The sequence below is a fragment of the Danio rerio genome, chromosome 10 (genome assembly GCF_052040795.2).
Source record: "Danio rerio strain M-AB ecotype USA chromosome 10, GRCz13ab, whole genome shotgun sequence".
NCBI lineage: Eukaryota > Metazoa > Chordata > Actinopteri > Cypriniformes > Danionidae > Danio > Danio rerio.
Window position 1 is genome coordinate 36,320,001 of NC_141030.1, and position 21,441 is coordinate 36,341,441.

General features: G+C 36.1%; 2 protein-coding genes across 5 annotated transcripts in view; one reads left to right on the forward strand and one right to left on the reverse strand.

The window, feature by feature from the left end:
- Nucleotides 1-21,441, reverse strand: part of mogat2 (monoacylglycerol O-acyltransferase 2) — an 83,096-nt gene that overhangs the window by 48,065 nt on the left and 13,590 nt on the right.
- map6a (microtubule-associated protein 6a) overlaps nt 1-21,441 on the forward strand; it is a 44,790-nt gene that overhangs the window by 21,012 nt on the left and 2,337 nt on the right. Inside the window, exons 2-4 of one of the 3 annotated variants that reach the window (XM_087271018.1) lie at nt 751-964; nt 3,095-3,309; nt 19,765-19,875. In XM_087271018.1, the coding sequence (XP_087127144.1) occupies nt 751-964; nt 3,095-3,309; nt 19,765-19,875 (540 nt within the window). The remainder of the gene's footprint in view (nt 1-750; nt 965-3,094; nt 3,310-19,764; nt 19,876-21,441) is intronic. The other 2 variants (XM_087271019.1, XM_087271020.1) reach the window with 2 other exon arrangements.

The window sequence follows — 21,441 nt, forward strand, 5'->3', positions numbered from 1 at the left end:
ATACTGAAATGGGAAAAAAGCTTTTAAATACGCAGCGCCTTTTGCATGGAATAACCCCCAAACAAAGTTGCAGTTTAAAGAGTTTGTTACATGCTTTTAAAAAGGTTTTAAATGATTTGGAGTTTGAAACATTGGCCTGTAGATGTTCTGAATAGTTTTTAACTGTCATTGTATAGGTGTTTCTATGGATGAATGATACCTGTTATTTGTTTGTTTGTTATTTGTTAAACCCATGTGAACTTTATACTGCCTTATCTTGGCCAGGATGCTGGTAAAATAAACTAGCCAGGATGCTAGTAAAACAAAGGTTATAATAATAATAAAAAAAAAATTAAAAAAAATAAAAAATAAAATAATAATAATAATAATATATATATATATATATATATATATATATATATATATATATATATATATATATATATAATAAATATATATATATATATATATATATATATATATATATATATAATAAATATATATATATATATATATTTTTTTTTATTATTATTATTTTTTTTTATATATATATATATCATGGTAAAATTAAATGTGGTCTATAAACTGTAAATAGCCAAATATTTGCCACAAATCTACCAGCTCAGCTTTTAACTGTACAATCTGGGGATAAGATTTCAATGTTGCACTTTATATTCCTTTCTGAATTGCACGAGGTGGCCTTGAAATTCAATATGTGTGGTATTAATCACAAACTACAATAACGTGATCTTATCCGTTTCTCCATGACAGGACTGAGTTCAAAGCCTACACAGACGTGAAACCTGTGAAACTCATCAGGGCCAAGTCTCAATATAAGCCTCCCGATGATAAGACTGACCTGGAGACCAGTTACAGCGCCACCTACAGGGCCTACCAGTCTAGTCAGCAGCCAGACGACAACAAGGCCCTGGAGAGGAGGAGAATACGCACACTGTACCACGAGCCTTACAGAGAGAGCAGTAAGGTGAGAAAAAAACTACACAATATGTTGGCTCTGTTTTTTTTGTTTTTTTAATGGGTTGATTGCCTGCATTCCATCCTAGACTTAAATGTGTGATTACATTCTTGTTGGTAAGTGTGTGCTCGTTACAGAATGTAAAAAAAATCAATTACTAGGTTCAGCAAATTTACGATGTCGGCAATTTATGTGCTCAGTGGCTGGAAAATGCTTTTTTTTTCCTCAGCTATTTTCTTTTATAACAGTTTGACATATAACTTTGGCCGTGGGCTTAGAGTGTCTTTTCTTAGCGAATCAGCATCGGCTATTTGTTTCATAATGTTGAACTGTTTTGACTAGTTGCTTTCTGGCTGGTTGATCAGTTCATCACTAGAATATACTGCATGGCTTTTGGGTGAAAATCGTGTGATTAAAAATTATTTTGACAACTATTGGAAGTATATTGTAGGTTTGTTCTTTAAAGGGTGTACTTTCAAGAGTTCAAGAGTCGGAGATATGAAGGGTGAAGTGGACACCCCATAACCCCCCCCCCCAAAAAAATCGTTCTTGGGTTGCATGTACTCTGCAGATGTTGATGGTCAATTCCGATTTTGTATCCGATTATTTCGCTGATCTACTTGCATCATCTTTTAAAAGAGACTCATATCCGATTGTCTGTATTCACACAGCACACGGCAAAAGCACAACGACCGACTTTTCTCCATTCCTGTATTTAATGTATTCACAGGGTTTAACATTTTTTAAATTCATTTTGACAAGTTGTTTTGCTAAGGTTTATGAATGAAAAGTTCTCATTTTGCCATCTTCTTTTAATCTATGTATTTAAACCAGTAGGCATCTTAATGTAATTTCTATGGCGTAATTTATGCCAGAGATTAATAATAGTTTATATTGGTTATGTGGCGGATGGTGCATGCTGTCTCACGCTCACGCTCTCCAGCGTGATTTGAGTTAACTTGTAATATTATCAAAAACACAGAACTTATAGATATTATATGTTAAAAGGCCTAAATACCTGCAACCCCATTTAAATCAGCAGATCACTCAATGAGAGAGGGAGGGATCTGTCCCTATCTTTACTGCTTTATTAATTTACCATAACAAATGCAATTCTTTGACTATCACTGTGCCTCTCATGACATGTTCCTATGCTCATTCACTCTCATCGCTATGATTTCCAGGTATTTGAACTAATTTTGGGGAATCACAGAGTAGGCATGGAACGATAACCAGTTTCAAGGTTTATCGCAGTTTGGAAAAGTCAAGGTTTTAAAACCGCCAAAATTTTATGTCATCCTGTTCCTATGGTGTGTGGACGTTTATTAAAATTTTTTAACAACTACTTCATTTAGTTTTTTAGCCTTTTAACCACACGTCAGTAAGTGATGCACAGACACAAATTAAGTTTAATTTACTTATTGTTTGTATTTATATTTAGTAATTAAAGCAAGATTATAAAGTATTTTTAGAAGCATAAGAGCATTCACACACACCTTGTAGCTGCCAGCTGCTTGCATCTGTTTTCTTTCTCCAGGCAGAAAAACAAAATCCCTTTCTGTGATTGGTCATGTTCCATGCTCATTTGTTTTACTGTATTTCGATTTACAGCAAATTAAAAAGTACTGTATTTTTATGGTGCATGATTACTGTTCCAAAATATTTTAAATGTTTCTTAAAATAAAATGTATTGTGTTTAATATGGGGAAATTTTTTTGTTTTTTACCCAGAAAATTGAAAAAAAAAGAACATATTTTAGAGCAGTGATTACGATACCGTGAAACCATGATATTTATATCTAAGGTTATAACACCGTCAGAATATCATACAAGACAATGCCCCTCACAGAGCCAGTACGAATATGTGGGAATATGTGGAATATGTGTGAATACTCGCAGAGCTTCCGGGAGAGGTCATATGGTTGGATGGGACACTAGATATGTGCGATCACGTCACTGCAGCTCAAAACACTAAAAATACAATGGCTGCACTCGCGTCTTCCTCTGCTTGTAAACTCATAAACAAACACCTGCGATCGGTTCATGAAATCGAGTCATGAAATGTGATTATCGGCCAATACCGATCTTCAACCAATCGATCGGAGCATCCCTATTAAACACCATTTCATTTCTTTTACAGGTGGAGAAAACCAGTCTTCCTCGCTCTAAACCGAAAAAGAGCTCCTCCACATCCGCCACACCCGGAAAACCTCTGAAAAAGTCCAAGGAGAAGCAGGCGACGTCGGTGCGCGGCTCCAAGAAGAAGAGCTCCGAGAACCAGCCGGAGAGCAGAGCGGTGCAGGCGGACAAGGAGAAAAGTAAAGAGATCAACAACAAACTGGCTGAGGCGAAAGAGTAAAAACCATTGCACTTCTTCTCTCATTTAATCTCTTCCTGAAAGGGTGAAAGCAGAACAAAGGCTGCAAAATTATTTAATAAGAGGTTCTCATTCCTTTATTGTTCTCTCCATTGCTGCCCCCTCTCTCTCTCTCTCTCTCTCTCTCTCTCTATCTGATGCACCTCTCGTTTTATTATTCACTGTATATCTTCAATAACCCCACCAACTCTTTCTCTCTCTCTTTCTCTCTGAGAGGTCAGTGGGCTGTTTTAAGTACATTTTCAGGGTTCAGATTCGATCTATTCACAGTCTCGCTGGCGATTTCAAAGCGTTTGCATTTACTATAGCTCCACCCACTCTCCTCATTTCCACGGCGAGGTTTCCATGACAACCGCTCTACTGGTTGGCCAATGGATGCTCTTATCTTGCATGGAGCCATTGGCAAGAAGCGCTGTATGTTTCACTTCCCATCAGATGCACAGACTGGTGGATTTCATTTATCAAGGGTTTTAACAAGTTGTATCCGATAAGCCTCTTTAAAGCCTTGCTTATGTAAATTGGGCAACATTTAAAAGCCACAAAGGCCAATTTGTGATTCAGAAATCTTTGATAAATGTGCATCTTTGGTTTTAAAACAATATCGACTGATTTCTTGCTTGCTTTGCCTGTTTTATGTTATTCTTTTTTTACTGAACACTTCAATCACCCTGGTGATATGTTAGGATTTCAGATCAATGATGATTTTAAAGGGGTCATCAACTGCCATATTGGTTTAATTTGTACTGATCTATTGCACTGCTTTGATTTAGGTTAAAAAAACAACATAAATACTTAGTACATAGCGATCTGTAATAGCAGACATATCAATAGTGACCACAATAAAAAAAGTGTGTGTTTTGCCCAACATAGGCTCATTCTGAAAGTGTAGCCCTATATACATTTCTGGAGATCACGAATAATATACCCGGAAACACGTATGGCTGGATTTCGTCCTTATAACGTACTCTACGCGGCGGAAGCTGTTCCTTTTCACGATTACCAGCTGACCGCTTATCTCAGTGTGCCCGGTTTTTTTTGCTGTTACCTGTATGTCCAGTGGCTCACTATGTACGTCGGTGGACTTGAGACATACAGAGGAGATGACCTCGACGACAGTCTGGTGAAAAACGTTCCAGAAAGCAGGTAATTAAAAACAAAAGCTGAAAAATAAAATAAACAAGTAAATAACAGTGTAAGAATGTGGTAAAATCTGAAAACGTAGTAAAAATCAGGGGGCTTTACTTTTTCTGGATTGGTTTTAAAAACACTATCGGTTGGGTTTAGGGAAGGTGTAAGGCGGGTCAATCTGTGCTTTTGAAAACACTATCAGTTGGGTTTAGGGAAGGAAATGGGTGGGTCAATCTGTGCTTTTGAAAACACTATCGGTTGGGTTTAGGGAAGGAAATGGGTGGGTCAATCAGTACTTTTGAAAACACTATCGGTTGGGTTTAGGGAAGAGTCCGTTATGCCTCATTCACACTAGCAGCGACTTTGTAGCTGCCAGTTGCTCTGAGTGGCAACCTGCTGCAAACGCAGCTCTGTGTAGGTATATACAGTACAAATACAACTGGCCTCTGAGCAAGCTGAGAGAGGATCACGTGAGCTCTACTGGTGCTCCTATTGGCTGTCGCTGAAGAAAGTTGCTCTTCATTTGCATAAAGTTGAAGGATTCTCAACTATGTCGTGTTGCTCGACACGCCCACCTGGTCGCCAGCGGTCGCTGTCGATCACTTAGGCTGGAGGTCACCGGAAGTCGCTCGCTCTCTGTTGAAATGAACGGTCGCTTGTACTGTGAATGAGGCATTAGTCAGTCAGTCGACAGTGGCCTCTAGTGGATTTACGCGAGAAGAGCAGGCGAGAATGACACTCGCAAGATAATTTTGACATATGAAAAAGTGTACACAGAGACCTCTGGTAAAAACGGCAAAAATATATAACATAATTAGCATAATTTGACTAAGAAATGTATATAGCGTTACTTTTTCAGAATGAGGTTGGTTTTGCTTGTTTTTCTTGACAACTGCGTATTTTGGACTTAAAATGGTTTCAAAGGGGACGCTTTGAAAACAGCCATTGTCTTGTCCATTTAAACACCCAAAAACAAACAATGATTTCATGCTTAGGGAAATGTAAATTAAAGGCAATCACAAACATACACAACAATGGAGGAGTACATGGTACACTTTAAAACATGTCTGTTAATTTTTTCCATTTATTTACAGTTGTGTATTGCATTATGGGACTTTGATCTCTACTCTGTCAACTTTTGATGTTAACAATTCAACTCTACAGTTTAACATAGTAACTTTTAATGGACAATTTCGTAGTTTGAAATAATTTAATGTATAAGAAATAAGTCGGTAAAATAACAGAAAATGTACAGCAGTTTATTACAAGGTTTTTGTACTGTAAAATATAACACCAACCCAGACAATACATCCTTCAAACTATTAAAAATGTTCATAAAAGTCACTTTTTTAAAATTTTCAAGGTTAAAAATTGTTGTAATAAAGATTAAGATCCCATAATGCAATACAAAAGCATAAATAAACGCAAATCACAAAATATGAAAAAGGGCTAATTTACAGATGTTTTTTTACAATGTAGTGTTGTTGTTGCTCAAGCGTTTTCTAACGCTACATCAGCAAACTGTGGATTTACTTAACATTACAAGCAAAAGCGGAGACACATCTTACACACATGGCAAATTCTACATACACATGAACGTCAAGCTGCCAATGGCATGTTGTGACATCCTTACAGGTACTGTTTAAAAACAAAGCGACAAGGCCAAATACTGGCCTGGCATACATAATGTAGGGTTTTAGCCATTTTTGTAGGATGTGTTAACTTTTGATTATTTTGAAAGCATAAAAAAAGCATAATCTTGAAATTTTTGAAAAACACATTCCCATTTTAGCTACATCGAATTGCATCAAATTGTGCCTATCTGTGGTAAATATATATATATATATATATATATATATATATATATATATATATATATATATATATATATATATATATATATAGCATAATAGTTTTAAAAACTTATTTCTAATAACGGATTTATTTTATCTTTGTCATGATGACAGTAAATAATATTTTACTTGATATTTTTCAAAACACTTCTGTACAGCTTAAAATGACATTTAAAGGCTTAACTAGGTTAATAAGTTGAACTAGGCAGGTTAGGGTAATTAGGCAATTATTGTTTAACGATGGTTTGTTCTGTAGATTATCAAAAAATAAAATTAGTTAAAGGGGCTAATAATTTTATCCCAAAAATGTTTGTTTTTTATGTAATAACGGCTTTTATTCTAGCCGAAAGAAAACATATAAGACTTTATCCAGAAGAAAAAATATTATCAGACATACTGTGAAAATTTCCTTGCTCTGTTAAAAATAATTTGGGAAATATAAAAAAAAAAATCAAATCAAATCAAAAGGGGGCTAATAATTCTGACTTCAACTGTATATCTGAATAAAGGACCATATTTTTGAGGCAGCCTGATGATGTAGAGGCAGATGAAGATCTTCTGTAGACGGGAAATTTATCCACACTATTATGGCAAAATCCACATCCTGTCATTTTATCAGATTGGCTTCAATGGACTTTATGCATAGCTAGTGTTTTTCAGCCAATGATGAACTTGGTGTGCTTTATGTGACTATTTACAATTTCATAAGGTTCCTTTTACAGCATTGATGCTGTAATGTAATTTAAATACATTCAGTTAAATAGTCTTAAGCATCCATTTGTTTGTTAAACCATAAAGAGAGACAAAAGACAGTTTAAACGCAGCAGCAGGTTAGAGCAGTAAATCCATTGAAAATACTGGGGTGAAATTATTTTCCATATTTTATAAAGACACAGCGTGGAAAACTATAATTTAATGCAGTGCTTTTTGTTTGGTCTTCTATACCACTTCATATCGTATCTTAGCCGGGCAGTGAAGATTGCTTTTTTTTTAAAGAAATCGGATCTTAAACGGAGAGATTTTGTATGGGATGACAATTAACTAGAAGCCTTGGGGCTGGCTGACTGAAATTAAAAGTCTGTTTGCATATACTCCTATACGCCATTTATGCTGTTTTTAGACCAAATAAAAAAAAGACAATGAGTATTACTAATAGTTTTATAGTAGGATGACATTATGCCAAAAGAACGAGCACATCTTGTTTTCACAGTTCATGACCCCTTTAATTACTCTCTTCGTGTTCCTGCTAAGTTTAAGAACCATTGCATATCACTTAGGAACCGAGCATCAAAACAAGTCATCAGATAATTAGGCCTTGTTTCAGCTCACTCACTTTGTTGCCTGGACAACCAACCGGATTACTGTAACATGATATTGCATTATGGGATGTACTGTACATTTGTCATTGGCTAGAATAGGATTTAAATGTTCACTGTGATAGAAATTCATTATCAACTAAAATATGTTTTGTATGGTTTTCATGGGTTTTTCTATCATGAACCAGAATACGTGCAAGGACTGCATCACTAATTTGAACACTATATAATTCCCCACCCCCCCTAAGGGAGCCCCCAAGGTAGACAGATGGGGATCCCAAAAGTAGAGGGCACTCAAAATGTCACTAGATTAGCCAGCTTTAAAATCAAAGCCCCTCTTTATGTGAATGCAGATTCTGCTTATTAATTATTAATGTGTCTCCAGCTTTGTTTGCTCCTGCATCCCCCCTGTTGTTCAATGACTGACATGACCTGTATTCTCCACTAATTGTTCTGTTTATTATCATGTGTTCTCCTTGATGTATTGGTAAGTCGAATGCAGTCTGTTCGGAATGCTGTTTGTTTACTCTCGACTGCATGATTATTGTCATCTTTGTTTACGGTTGTTTGCTTTACAAAACCATGCAAAAGTAGCGTTCAGCTCTCATCACAATCCTTCAGTCAACCTCAGTGAGGTTGTGAGTTGCAAATGTAAAGGGATAGTTCACCCAAAAAATGAAAATGTACTTCTACAATATTTTTTCTAGTAACCCATCGTTTATTCAAAACCTATTTGAGTTTCTTCTGTTGAACACGAAAGAAGATATTTTGAAGAATGCTGGTTGTTGGTATCCACTTACTTTCATAGTCTTTGTTTCTACTATAGGTGCCAGTAATTAGCATTCGTTAAAATATTTAGATTTTTGTTCAACAGAAACCCTTAAAGGTTTAAAACCACACGAAGGAGAGTAAATGATGAGTTAATTTTCCTTTTAGGGATAACTATCCCTTTAAACCTTATTTAAAGAGATGGTTTACCCAAAAAAATTACATTTCTCACTGTTTATTCAGTCAAGTGGTTTCAAACTTTTATCATTTCTTTATTCAGATGAACACAAAAGAAGATATTTTAAAGAATGCTGGTTGTTGGCAACCACTGACTTCCTTTGTATTTTTCCAACAATTGGTGCCAGCAATAAACATTCTTTAAAATATCTTCTTTTGTGTTCAACAAAAGAAAGAAACTAATAAAGGTCTAAAACCACACCATGGAGAGAAAACGATGAGGTAATTTTCTTTTTTTGGGGTTGAATCTCTTTAAACCTAACTTAAAGGCATAGTTTACCCATACATTTTATTTATAACTGTTTATTGACTCTCAAGTGGTTTCAAACCTTTATAAATTTCTTTATTCACACAAAAGAAGATATTTTGAAAAATGCTGGTTGTTAGCATTCACTGACCTCCATGGTATTTTCCAACTATTGGTGCCAGCAATAAACATTCTTTAAAATATCTTCTTTTGTGTTCAACAGAAGAAAAACTCATAAACAAGTGAGAGCAAAAATAATAAGCAAACTTTCATTTTTGGATGAACTATCCCTTTAAACCTAACTCAAAGGCACAGTTCACCCAAAAAGGTGAACTATGAAAAAATAAGATTTTATTCACTCTTAAATAGTTTCAGAATTTCTTAATTCTGATGAACACTGAAGAAGACATTAAAGCTGAAAACCTTTTACTATTGATTTACATAAAACAGATACAGTACTATGAAGGTCAACGGTTATAGGTTGAGCATTTTTTTTAAATATCTTCTTTTGCGTTCAACAGAAGCAAGAAGCACAAAACTATGAAGAAGTGAAGGGAGAGTCGATAATGAGCTAACTGTAATTTTTGGGTTAACTATCCCTCTTAGCCTGGGATTGTTTACCCAAAAATTTTATTTACTCACTGTTTATTCACTCTAAAGTGGTTTCAAACGTTACAGAAGATATTTTGTAGAAAGCTGAAACCCACAACCATTGACTTCCATAAAACAAATACTATGAAGGTCAATGGTTACAGGTTTCCAGCATTTTTCTAAATATCTTATTTTGTGTTCAACAGAAGAAACTCAAAACTGGTTTGGAACAAGTAGGGTGAGTCGATAATGAGAAAATTAGATCTTTTGGGGTAAACTATCGCTTTAAAGAGAAAAAAATGTCATCATATACTTATTTTGAAGGCCTGATGGTGTGTAGTGACTGTTACAATGTTAAAAGCCAATAAACCCAGATATTGGCTGTGGCGATGATGTAATAGGTAGGTGTGTCTCTGTGACTCCGCCTACTTTGACACTGACATTTATTTAGTTGTTTCTCTCTTTAGTCTGTGAATGTCAGAAATAAATACAGAAGTAAATACAGAAAGAAATTGAAGTATACATTTATTTGAAAGCAACAGTTTTTTTTATTGTTAAGTAGTTTAATGCTGCGTGTTTTAAAGATTACAAAATACAGTATAAAGTGCTATATGAATTAAATTAAAGGCACATGACTTGACTGCAGAGCTTGTTCAAACATTCACAGGTGCTTTCTTAACTGCTGTTTTCATTTTAGTTGTGTGTATATTTTGTTATGAAGAGCTAAGAGTGCAGCACACATTAACATATTCATCTAAATGCCATCGGGTCATGTCAAAGGCATTTTAAATATCTTTATACCCCTATAGGAAGCTTTCTGTCTGCATAAGGATGAGTAAATGATGACATTATTTTCAATATTTTAGAATAATCTTGAAATCTTGGCGATACGTTTACAGAGGTGATTTTATGTTAGTAGGTTTAATCTGATCATGTTACGGCACATAATCATGACCATCATTTTTCCTTGCATGTGACATGACGCTGTCACAGATTCATGTCTTTAGTTTATGACGGGAGATCTGAAGATGGTTCATGCGACCGAATTGCTTTCATTTTATTATACTGTCTTCATCTGCTGGCATTATGAGAGTGCATTGTGTAAGATCATGCTTTGCTTTACTTTATGTCATGTACCTCCCCCCTCTGCAAATCCTCTCTCTGTCTCTGGTCTCATCCGTTGAGGTCGTCTTCATTTTTCAGTATGTCAAGTGTGTGATCTCATTGTCATGTTTGCGCAATCAGTGCACAGCAAGTCTGTGATCTACAACCAGGTTGAAGAAATTCACTTAAAGCCTGTATACATAATGCATCCTGAAAGATTTTAATCATTTATTTTATCATGATTGGACAGTAGGGACAGTTGGCTTTTCTGTGTGGAGTTTGCATGTTCTCCCTGTGTTGGCGTGGGTTTCCTCCAGGTGCTCTGGTTTCCCTCACAGTCCAAAGACATGTGATATAGGTGAATTGAATAAGCTAAATTGTCAGTAGTGTATGTGGGTTTCCCAGTGATGGGTTGCAGCTGGAAGGGCATCCGCTGTGTAAAACATATCCTGAAATAGTTGGCGGTTCATTCTGCTGTGGCGACCCCTGTAACAGAGACTAAGCCGAAGGAGAATGAATGAATGATTGGACGGTATAGCGATGCAAGTGAGGAAGGGAGACAGGCCAGTGATGATTGACTGCACTAGCATTGAAAACACTGCACTTAATATTAGGTTACATGTGTTTATTGGATTTGGCTGCAATTAGAATATTTCTACATTCGGATGTTTTCATTTGTGAAAGGAAAATACAAAATGTTCAAATGCAAAATGCCTTTTAATTATGCCGTTTGACTGGATGCATATAAAGTCATCGCATGTTTTTTAAACACTGGATTTAATGAATCTTTCTAGTGTACATGCATCATACAATTGTGTTCATGCACAGTATGAAATGGAATAGATGATAAAAGGCTGTTGCGGAATGTATACATGTGAGAGAAAAAAGCATACATTTTTAAAGGTGGCGACACGGTGGCTCAGAGGTTAATACTGTCGCCTCACAGCAAGAGGGTTGCTGGTTCGAGTCCTGGCTGTGCCAGTTGGCATTACTGTGTGGAGTTTGCATGTTTTCCACGTGTTCGTGTGGGTTTCCCCCACAGTCCAAATACATGTGCCATAGGGGAATTGAATAAACTAAATTGGCCGTAGTGTATGTGAGAGTGTATGGATGTTTCCTAGTACTGTGTTGCGGCTGGAAGGGCATCCGCTGTGTAAAACATATCCTGGATAGTTAGCGGTTCATTCCACTGTGGCGACCCCTGATAAATAAAGGGATTTAGCCGAAAAAAATGAATTAAATCATTAGAAATAGGAATACTTTAAATCAAGAATTTAATTGTTTAAATTAAAAACTGTAGCCTACTGTCATATAGGCAAAAAAACAAACTGGCCAGCACGTTTAGCTTTCCTCAGTTAGAATTTGGGACACTGAATTTGGCACGGCGTGACTTCAGAACTGGAAATGCCAAATTCGGAATCCCAAATTCTGTAGCGACAGGAAACACTGGATTCTGCTTGGTCTTAAACCCTATTTCGATAGTTATATTTATACTTTATTATGGCGTAGCAGTCAAAATAGGACCAAAAACTTATCTATGGGACAAATTCTGGACCCGTCAGTGAGGGGTGGGTCTTTGGAACTACCCAAATCTCCCCTGGCTACAGGTCTGTTAAGTGGATTATATGCTAGAGTAGTCCAAATGTAGCTGATTTATAATTGTTTTGAACCATCTCTCATCCATTTACACTGTAAAAAATATTGCTGCCTTATTTATTTATTTATTTGTTTGTTGAATCAAATTAACCTTTCTAGTCATCTCAGCTTCAAACTGATTAAAAATATTAGGTTAAACTTTGCATCACATAACAAATGTAGTTGAGGCCTGATAACATTAACAAAAATTAAAAGTAACATATAAAAAACTTAGTCATGACTTTTTGTAATATTATTTTTTTCAGTGTTGGCATCTACGGTCACAGTAGCTTGCACACATTTTGGTGTCCACTGTTATCCGCGTTTACTGGTGTACAACTTTTTATTGGTAATTTGCATTATAGGTTGTCCCTGGGGCTTTGTTGCCATCTTGTGGACAAATAAATAGAAATAGAATAAAAAGAAAGAAAGAAAGAAAGAAAGATTTAACTTGGCCTTTTAAAAACTTTATTTAGGAATGTCCATTAGTCCAGTGTTTCCCAACCCTGTTCCCAAAGGCAAATCAACAGTACACATTTTCAACCTCTTCCTAATCAAACACACCTGAATCAACTCGTCAGAACATTAGAAGAGACTCCAAGACCTGAAATGAATGGGTCAGATAGGGGAGACTTTCAAAATATGTACTGTTGGTGTGCCTTCAGAAACAGGGTTGGGAAAATACTGCATTAGTCAACATTTAATGATGGATCAAAAACTTTCATTAAAGTTTTCCTAAACTATTTTGACCACTTCAAATGTTGACGGTTGTATACTGTATTTTAAGTCATTGTGAATACAGTCAGTGTATTAAATACAGGCTTTAAGTCCAGAGTTATAGACTGTCATTGCAGGGAACTTGTTGAAATTGACACAAAGCTATTGAATCGGTAATTAATGAATTGGTCTAGATCACATTCTTCTCTGTGCTCTGAAAAGGACTACGCCACACACAAGGTGAGGGCCTTTTCTTGTGTTTTGCAGCCTTTGGGGACTCCATAAAGGTGTTCGTTTAAGGTGGGAATTAGGGGAAGGTGTTTCGGGGAGACAGAGGAGGAAAAGCTAGCGGGGTTGTACATGTACAGTGTGTGTGTGCATATCATAGGTGCTATCTATAGTCCATGCGTGCAGAAAAATGAGAGAAAAATACAATGTTATGTGAAAGGGCCTCAGACTGAACTGTGATGATGTGAATTGTGATTTCTCTCTTGCTTGCTCATATTTATTGAACTGAATAAATGCAAACGCAGAAACCGAGGTGTCGTGGTTCATTTTGTTGAGCTGTGGGAGGGTTTGGGGGCTCAGTATAGGTGCATCCTGCCCTGTCCTTCTGTCTGTCTTTCTGTCTCTGTCTTAGATGTTATATAGAATCCACATGGAAGAGAACTATTGCGATGTCTATGCTTTACGTTTGGTTTTGCGATTCTTCTATTTTGTGTGTGACAGGCTCTGGAATAAGTTCTGGCATCTTTTAGGCTGTGCATATGGGCTGTCAGCTGAGAGTTGAGAAATATATGTTTGCATCCTGAGTGAATCTGATATATTTCAGTGTCTTATATGTGCAAGGTAATAAAAGATGCAAAGTCTCCTATTCCAGGACCAAATGTTGAAAATGTTAACAATCCCATCCTACTTGAAAGATAGTACTTGAAGGATCAATTTGTGTTAGGTAATGATTGGCTTTAATGATGTGATTTAATGACTGATTGATTGATTGAAACTTGGTTCTTTGATTTTATGCTTTGGGAGTTAAAGGTGTAGTTCACTCAAAAATCAATGTTATTTACTGAATCTCATGTTGTTCTAAACCTATGGAAGCTTGTATTTGCCACAGAATAAAATATATAAATAAATAAAAAAATAAAAACATCTCTGAATATAAATGTAAGTTTCTGACAATTCAGACACTTCATCTTAAAACGTTGAGTTTATATATAAATCCTACAGTTCTTATAATAAAGGTCAGTAAAGTGTGTAAAGCGTTTACACACGCAGTTATGAGAAATTAAATTGCTATTCTGAATGTCAGAAATTATGAGGAAAAAAGTGAAAAGTATGAACTAAGAAAATTAAAAAGGTAGCATAATATACTGGAATTACGTTTGCTAGAAAAAGCTTTACGCAGACTATTACGCCCCAAGTCTAGAGGAAAACAACATAGCCATGATAAACGAAAAAGGTTGTGGGTGGTGGATTTCCTAAACATAAAAACAAATGCATGCAAAAGATTCCCATTTGAGGAGAGCTGAGCTCCAGCGAGGGGGAGCTTAAGCTTGAGCTCCACCTTTCTTGCACATCTTCTACGAGTGATGTCACTAGGGGTAGGGTTAGGGGTGGGGTTGGTGTACGCATTAAAACAGCTTACAGGAGGAGGAGCGACAGCTCATGCTCCCCCTCGCTGGAGCTCAGCTCTCCTCAAATGGCTCTGCAGCGAGCACCCTCTCAAAGATTCCCTTCGGTCAACACCCAAAAGCGGACACTCAGTTGAGAGTAATTACAAAATAATCTGCAAAGTAGATAACCTAAACTACCTGTAAATCTTTAAAGAAAAATACAGGAAGCCAACCTTCCTCCCTAAACAAAGTCAAAAGTAATCAAATTAATAGTTGAGCAACAATCGCATCAAAATTGAGCTAACTAAACTTTGCATGAGGTTCCCTTTTAAAGCTCTCCGTGACTAGCAGCCAATCAGAGCCCGGACCATATAAAAATGGGAGCCTATGAGATAGCAAATAACAAAAACAAAGAAGGCAGGGCAAAGAAAAAGACACATGCATTGCGCAAAAAAATAAAAAATAAAGATTTTTAAAAGAGAGATGTACACTTATAATTGTCAAAATATAAAAGATTAATGTCAAAAGAGTTAGCATAAAAAGTGATGAACATATTATCTAACATTATTATACAATTACAAAGTTGGAGTTGTAAGATGCAAACTTCAAAAAGTGAACAAAGTCAGAACTTTTTGCTATTAAAAACTCAGATCTGTGAGAAAACAGACAGTATTAACCCAAAAGTGCACAAAATAATTACAGCTCTAAAACTTACGATTATGATTCATAAATCTAGAATAATGAAAACAAGATATGAACACAAATTTGTCAAAAATAAAGCCAGAATTGTCAAAAGTCAGAATTGCCTCCCAACTGTAAGAAATATTAGATCCTGAAAGTCATCCAGCAGGCACACAACGTCATAAGTTGTTAATATTAGGTGAGATTTAGGTCGTGATATCAGATGACCAAAATTAAATCTATGTTATTTTGATGTCCAATAAATAAATCAAATGACTTTGACATTTGGTAGTTTTTAGGTTGTGTTGAAAAGTGACCAAAATCCAACAGAGCCAACATCCTAAACCAACATCATAATGAGGACAAATACTGACAATTAACCGTCAGGCATGGCAACTAAAATCCAACGTCTGATAGACGTCATAGTGGTAACATCCTCACAACTTCAAGTTGTAACATCATTAGACATGCACTGAAAAAAAAAGTGTTGCATGCAGAGCTGTTGCAAACAATTTATTTGTGTTGAATTTAAGCAAACAAATTAAATTGAATAATGTTCAACTTAATTTGTTTGTTTAAATTCAACACAATTAAATTGTTTACAACCACTTAATGGGCGAGGCAGTGGCGCAGTAGGTAGTGCTCTCGCTTCACAGCAAGAAGGTCGCTGGTTTGAACCTTGGCTCAGTTGGCGTATTTTCGCGTGGGTTTACTCCGGGTGCTCTGGTTTCCCCCACAGTCCAAAGACAAGTGGTACAGGTGAATTGGGTAGGCTAAATTATCTGTAGTGAATGTGTGTGTGTGGATGTTTCCCAGAGATGGGTTGCGGCTGGAAGGGCATCCGCTGCGTAAAAACTTGCTGGATAAGTAGGTGGTTCATTCTGCTGTGGCGACCCCGGATTAATAAAGGGACTAAGCTGACAAGAAAATGAATGACAACCACTTAACGTAAAAAAACTGAGTAAATCCAAGGAATCATCTTTGGATATTTTTTTCAGTGTAGGTATTTGGTTATATCCGTCTGTTCAACATTGGACTCTGACATTAATTCAGGTGTCAACCTGATGTTCAGGTCCACCCAAAATGCAACATTCCATGGTGTTGGGGTGCAACATCAATCTGATGTCATGTTGACGTCCTGTGCCTGCTGAGCAGATTTGCAAGATATCGGCATTATCAGAAAAGTCAGAATTGTGCAGAATAAAGTTTTTTGCAAAACGCCTATAAGCAGGCCCGGATTGGCTAATCAGGAGGACTGGGAGAATTCCCGGTGGGCCGGTCCGTTTTTTGGCCGCGAGGGCCAGGAACCCCTAGCTCCAGAATCTGTTGCTCTCAGCAGTCACACTTTTTAAATTTATTTATTTATTTACTTGACCACAGTCTTCTTATTCATTATTTTACCGCAGCTCTGCTCTTTTTATATATAACCAGCCTGCAGGTTAATGATGATATAAGTCAGATGTGTTACCCTCCAATATTCAACTTGTGGTCCAGTGGTTAGCACGTTAGATTATGACGCTGCTGACCCGGATTTGATCCTCGTCTGTGTATGATTTTTTATTTTTTTTTTTTCATTTTTATTGTTAAGACATATAATACTGTTAGAGTTGTTGAACATTTGAAGTTCTAAAGCAGCTGTTTTCTCAAAAAAAGACGTGATAGTGTAATTAGAAACTGAATTGGAATGACCTTATTTTAATATAGTCAGTCGTGAAGTGAGGTGGGCCGGTCTGAGGCTTAAAACTCCAGGGCTGAAAAGGAGTGCCACTCCGGCCCTGCCTATAAGCTTGCTATCACAAAATTACAATTGACCTAGCAATATTTACAATGTGTCCAAACAAAACAGACACAAAAAGATTGCAGAGACAATCAATTTGGATGCCCAAATTAGATGCGACATGACAAAAGTATTTCAATACGAGCAGAATAGTATCTCCCATAGAGCACACTTCCAACCAAAAGGACACGTTTATAATCGAATTAATAAATATGAACCACTTTAACTCTATCAAAAGAACACAGTGACTGGTGTTGTTTTTTTAACTTTCATGGCATGCTTCAATTATGTCTGCTAGTCATTTTTTTTCAAGATCTGAGGGAAACTATCTACTGGTGCTTTCAGTATAGCAATAAATGTCACTTAAAACGGGATTGAAAAAATGTAACACTGAATAAAGCACATAATCAGCACCTGAGGTGATCATTGTTTATTGACGTCACAAAAATAGAAACCGTTTCTAAAATGGAAACCTAGTGCGTCACGTCACTGATGATTAGGACAAAAACTTTTTCCTTTTAGCAAGGGAAATGTAGCTTTTATCGCATTATAGAGTCACATCTACAGTGTTGGGCAAGCTACTTGAAAAATGTAGTGAGCTAAGCTATTAGCTACTCTACTTAAAATGTAGCCTAACAACTACACTAAAAGCTACCCCCTGTCAAATGTAGAAAGCTAAGCTAAAAGCTACCTGGCAAAAGTAGCTACATCTTAAGCTAATTTGTCATTTTTATTTTTAAATCAAAGCAAATTAAATCCAAGTCAATCATATCTTAGCCATCAATAAAACTGTCAATAAACATAGGAGGCATAATAGTTCAGTTTGGTTATTTACTGTAAAGAATATGCTGTACTAAACAGAAACAAATTATAGTAAATTACAACAAAAACACATCTAATAAAAGCAGGTGTTACACAATTAAAATACTATAGTAATTTATAATAAAGAGAAATATTTTGACATAAGCATTATGCATATTGTATTTATATTTACAACTCTTCATTAATAAATTACACTACATAATGCAGTAACGTGTAGTAGTACGTACTATAAATTACCAAAGTATTTTTTTGAGCCCAGCATCAGAAATTAAGTTATTCCATCTTAACATGTACTTCTCGAGGTACGGTCACGAAAAATCCTGCTTCAGAATAAAACTCCTCTCCCTCAGCCATCAAGCAAGTTTCTCGTTTTAGCCTAATTTGGTTGGCGACATCACCAATCAGATCGAAAGGTGGCAGTAACGCATTAAAAAGATTGTTGTCAACCAGCCAACAGAAAAACAGAAAGAAGAAGAAATTGTCATTCTCGTCATAATATGGATTTACTTTTATCAGCTAGACACCGGCCCCACAGCTCTGTGAATGTTGGAGCCGTCATTGATCCGCGACTGGTAAATGTAGCTTTGTGGATGCTACTGCGCTACTTGACTTATAAAACAGCTTTGCTACTGAAAAGTTATTTGATTTAGAAAAGTAGCGACGCTACCGCCACGCTACTGAGAAATGTAGTTAAGCTAGTAGCGTCACTACTTGTAGCGATGCTACTGCCTTACACTGCACATTTACTATAGTTAGGTCAGTGTTAAAGAACTGAAAGATAGCAAAAGTTATGAGGCAAAAATGTCAGAACTCAGATGTGTGTTAAATAAAGCGAGTTTATATCTCACAATTCAGATAAAAGTCTTTTTCTGGTGGCGAAAACAGACTTCCATAAACAACCTGTATGACTTTCTTCCAAAAAGGACTTTTGACAGACAGTAACAAAATAAATAAGGGATCAAGTAGATCCAGGCGGTTATCAAAGAATTAAAATCTTTATTTGATCTATTAAAATAAACGGCTGGATGTACTTTATCCTGCTTATTACATGGCTGCTTGCCAGTAAATGTACAAATTAGACATACAACTTCGTTCTTAAGCCATAATACTTAATTCATTCTTCAATTGAATGCAAAGCTACCAGAAACAAAACCCGCTGAATGGAGAATCCACTAATATTATTCATTCACAAGTTGGCACTAAAATCCATAAACAATCAAAAACAGCAGACAAGCATATAAAGAAAAATGTGGATGGATGTGAATGTATTCACTGACAATAAAGATGATTCAGCCTGTCACGATACTAGTATTCCATACCAGTTGGAACGGAAATTTTAAAAAAAATTTCCTACTAACATTTGAGCGCTGTCCAGCGCGTTCTTAAACAGTGCTAATTTGCCATTGTGTTGACATGCTCAACAGAAATGACTGTGATTGGCCGTGAAGGTCATTGACTTCACCAAACTCACCACTGTGAGTAACCACAGATGGGACACAGAAGCATTTTAAAGCCATGATTCATCTGCAGATCCTTGTATGTCAGTTTTTAGACAAACTAGCTGATCAAAGTGACCTTAAAATGCTACAGTGTCCCTGTATCTGTGGTTACACTTGGTAAACAGTGGTGAGTATGGCGAACTGATGACCTTCACGGCCAATCACCAATTGATATTGAATTCCACTATTGTGACAACCCTAGTTATTAGTTTCAGTGGTTGTTATCTAGGAATAACATGCCTTGTAATGTTGCGAGCGACAGATTAAATCAAGTATTCCAGAGAGCCGTGTAATTAATAGTTATGACAAAAGAAAGTCACACAGATCTGACACCACATGCGGATCAGTTAATAATCCCAGAACTTTCTTTCTTTTTTTTTTGCGTGAACTACCCCTTTAGTTTAATGTTCAGCTAACGAGTGATCTTGTCGTTCGTTTGAAGGGTTATGCTAAAACAGTACCACTACATTCAGCTCTGTCAGCCCATCCGCGATATTGGTTGGGTGCAGACACTAAAGCAACACCTGTGGCGCTGTGCACTGCCCGACCCAAGGTAATCCTCGTCCTCCGATTAGTAAAACTTCTATCGCCTTCATCCGTGCTTCAGCAGCACAGTTACTACCAAACTGTAGCGTTGCTAGTGCTTCAAGCTCTATATAGAGTTTCCATATCTGTTCAATGTTCTTCATCTTTTGATTTGCTCCCATTCGTATTCTCTTCCATATGGAAATTGTTGGGCCAAAGAAGGTTGAATAGGACAGTTTTGACTGCTCACGTACTGTATGTTGTTTTCTGGAGGACGTTGAGCACTAGTGAGTGTTATTTTATGCATGTTTTTATAGTGTCCTAACATCACGCACAAGCTTGTTACTGTGTTCTTGGTTAAAAATATGGTTTGTCACAGCAATTTCTTTTTTCTTTTTTTTTCTTTTTTTTTTGGTACTTCTAATTTAATGTAGCATCAATCTTTTCACCTTTTTTTTTACTGGAACAATCCATTTACAGTGAACTTTAAATGTCACTCATAGATGATTTTCTTTCTTTTTTTCTCTCAGGAGATTAATGCTATTGAACCGGGTGATATTTAGCTCCTCTTTGGTGTTAGAACAGCTCATTGTATTGTTGTTTAGTGGTGTCTGTCTTCTTGTTTTCATACTGGGTTTTATTTCTAGACTTTTCCTTTGAACAGCCTGAGATCACAGACATAATTCTGTTTATGTGGAGGGAATGCAATGTGTGAGACCACTACCGAAAATAAATATATACATTAGGTGTACAGCAACACTATAAACATACACTTTTTATTTCTTTATTCAATTTTAGTTCATTTGAATTCCAGATTTTGCAGCCCTACCTCATGGTAATTGTTACTTATTTTATATTTTGGCAAATCAGCTGTAGTTAACTCACCAAAATGTATTTAAATAAATTGTTTAATCAGAAAAATGTAATATTAACTCATAAACAAGCACAAAATACCAAATACCATTTTTTGTCAATTGTTTGAATTCAAGCTAGTCACAAGTAAAAATGTAATGTGCTAAAACATGTTAGCAACAGCTAAAACGTGTAAACCATGGCATCTGTTAAAAAGAGTAGTGACATGCCAAACATGTTAGTAACATGCAAATTCATGAGAGAAAAATGCATAAACTAGTTAAAAACCATGCTGAATACATGCTAATTCATGGTAGCAATGTGCTAACCATCCTATGAACATACTAACATCATGTTCATGAGTTTTCTATCAAAAACGTTACATTCTCAAAATGTTAGAAACACAATATAACAATATGAAAATTAATGCTAGCTACTTGTAAAATATGCTATTCATGCATTTAAACATGTTGGAAAGCAACATGATAATTCATACCATCAATGTGCTAAACATTGTACCAACTTGCTAATTCATGTTAATAACCAGCTAAACATGCATGCAAGAATTATGCTAATGGATATGCATTTGCAAACATTCTTCCAAGATAAAACATGTTAGCCTAAATGATAACAATGTTAAACATGCTAACAAGCATGTTCAAAAAACATAACTTATCCTCAAAATATGCTAATCACACTGGAAGCATGTCAATAACATGCAATTGTTAATAAATGAAGAAAT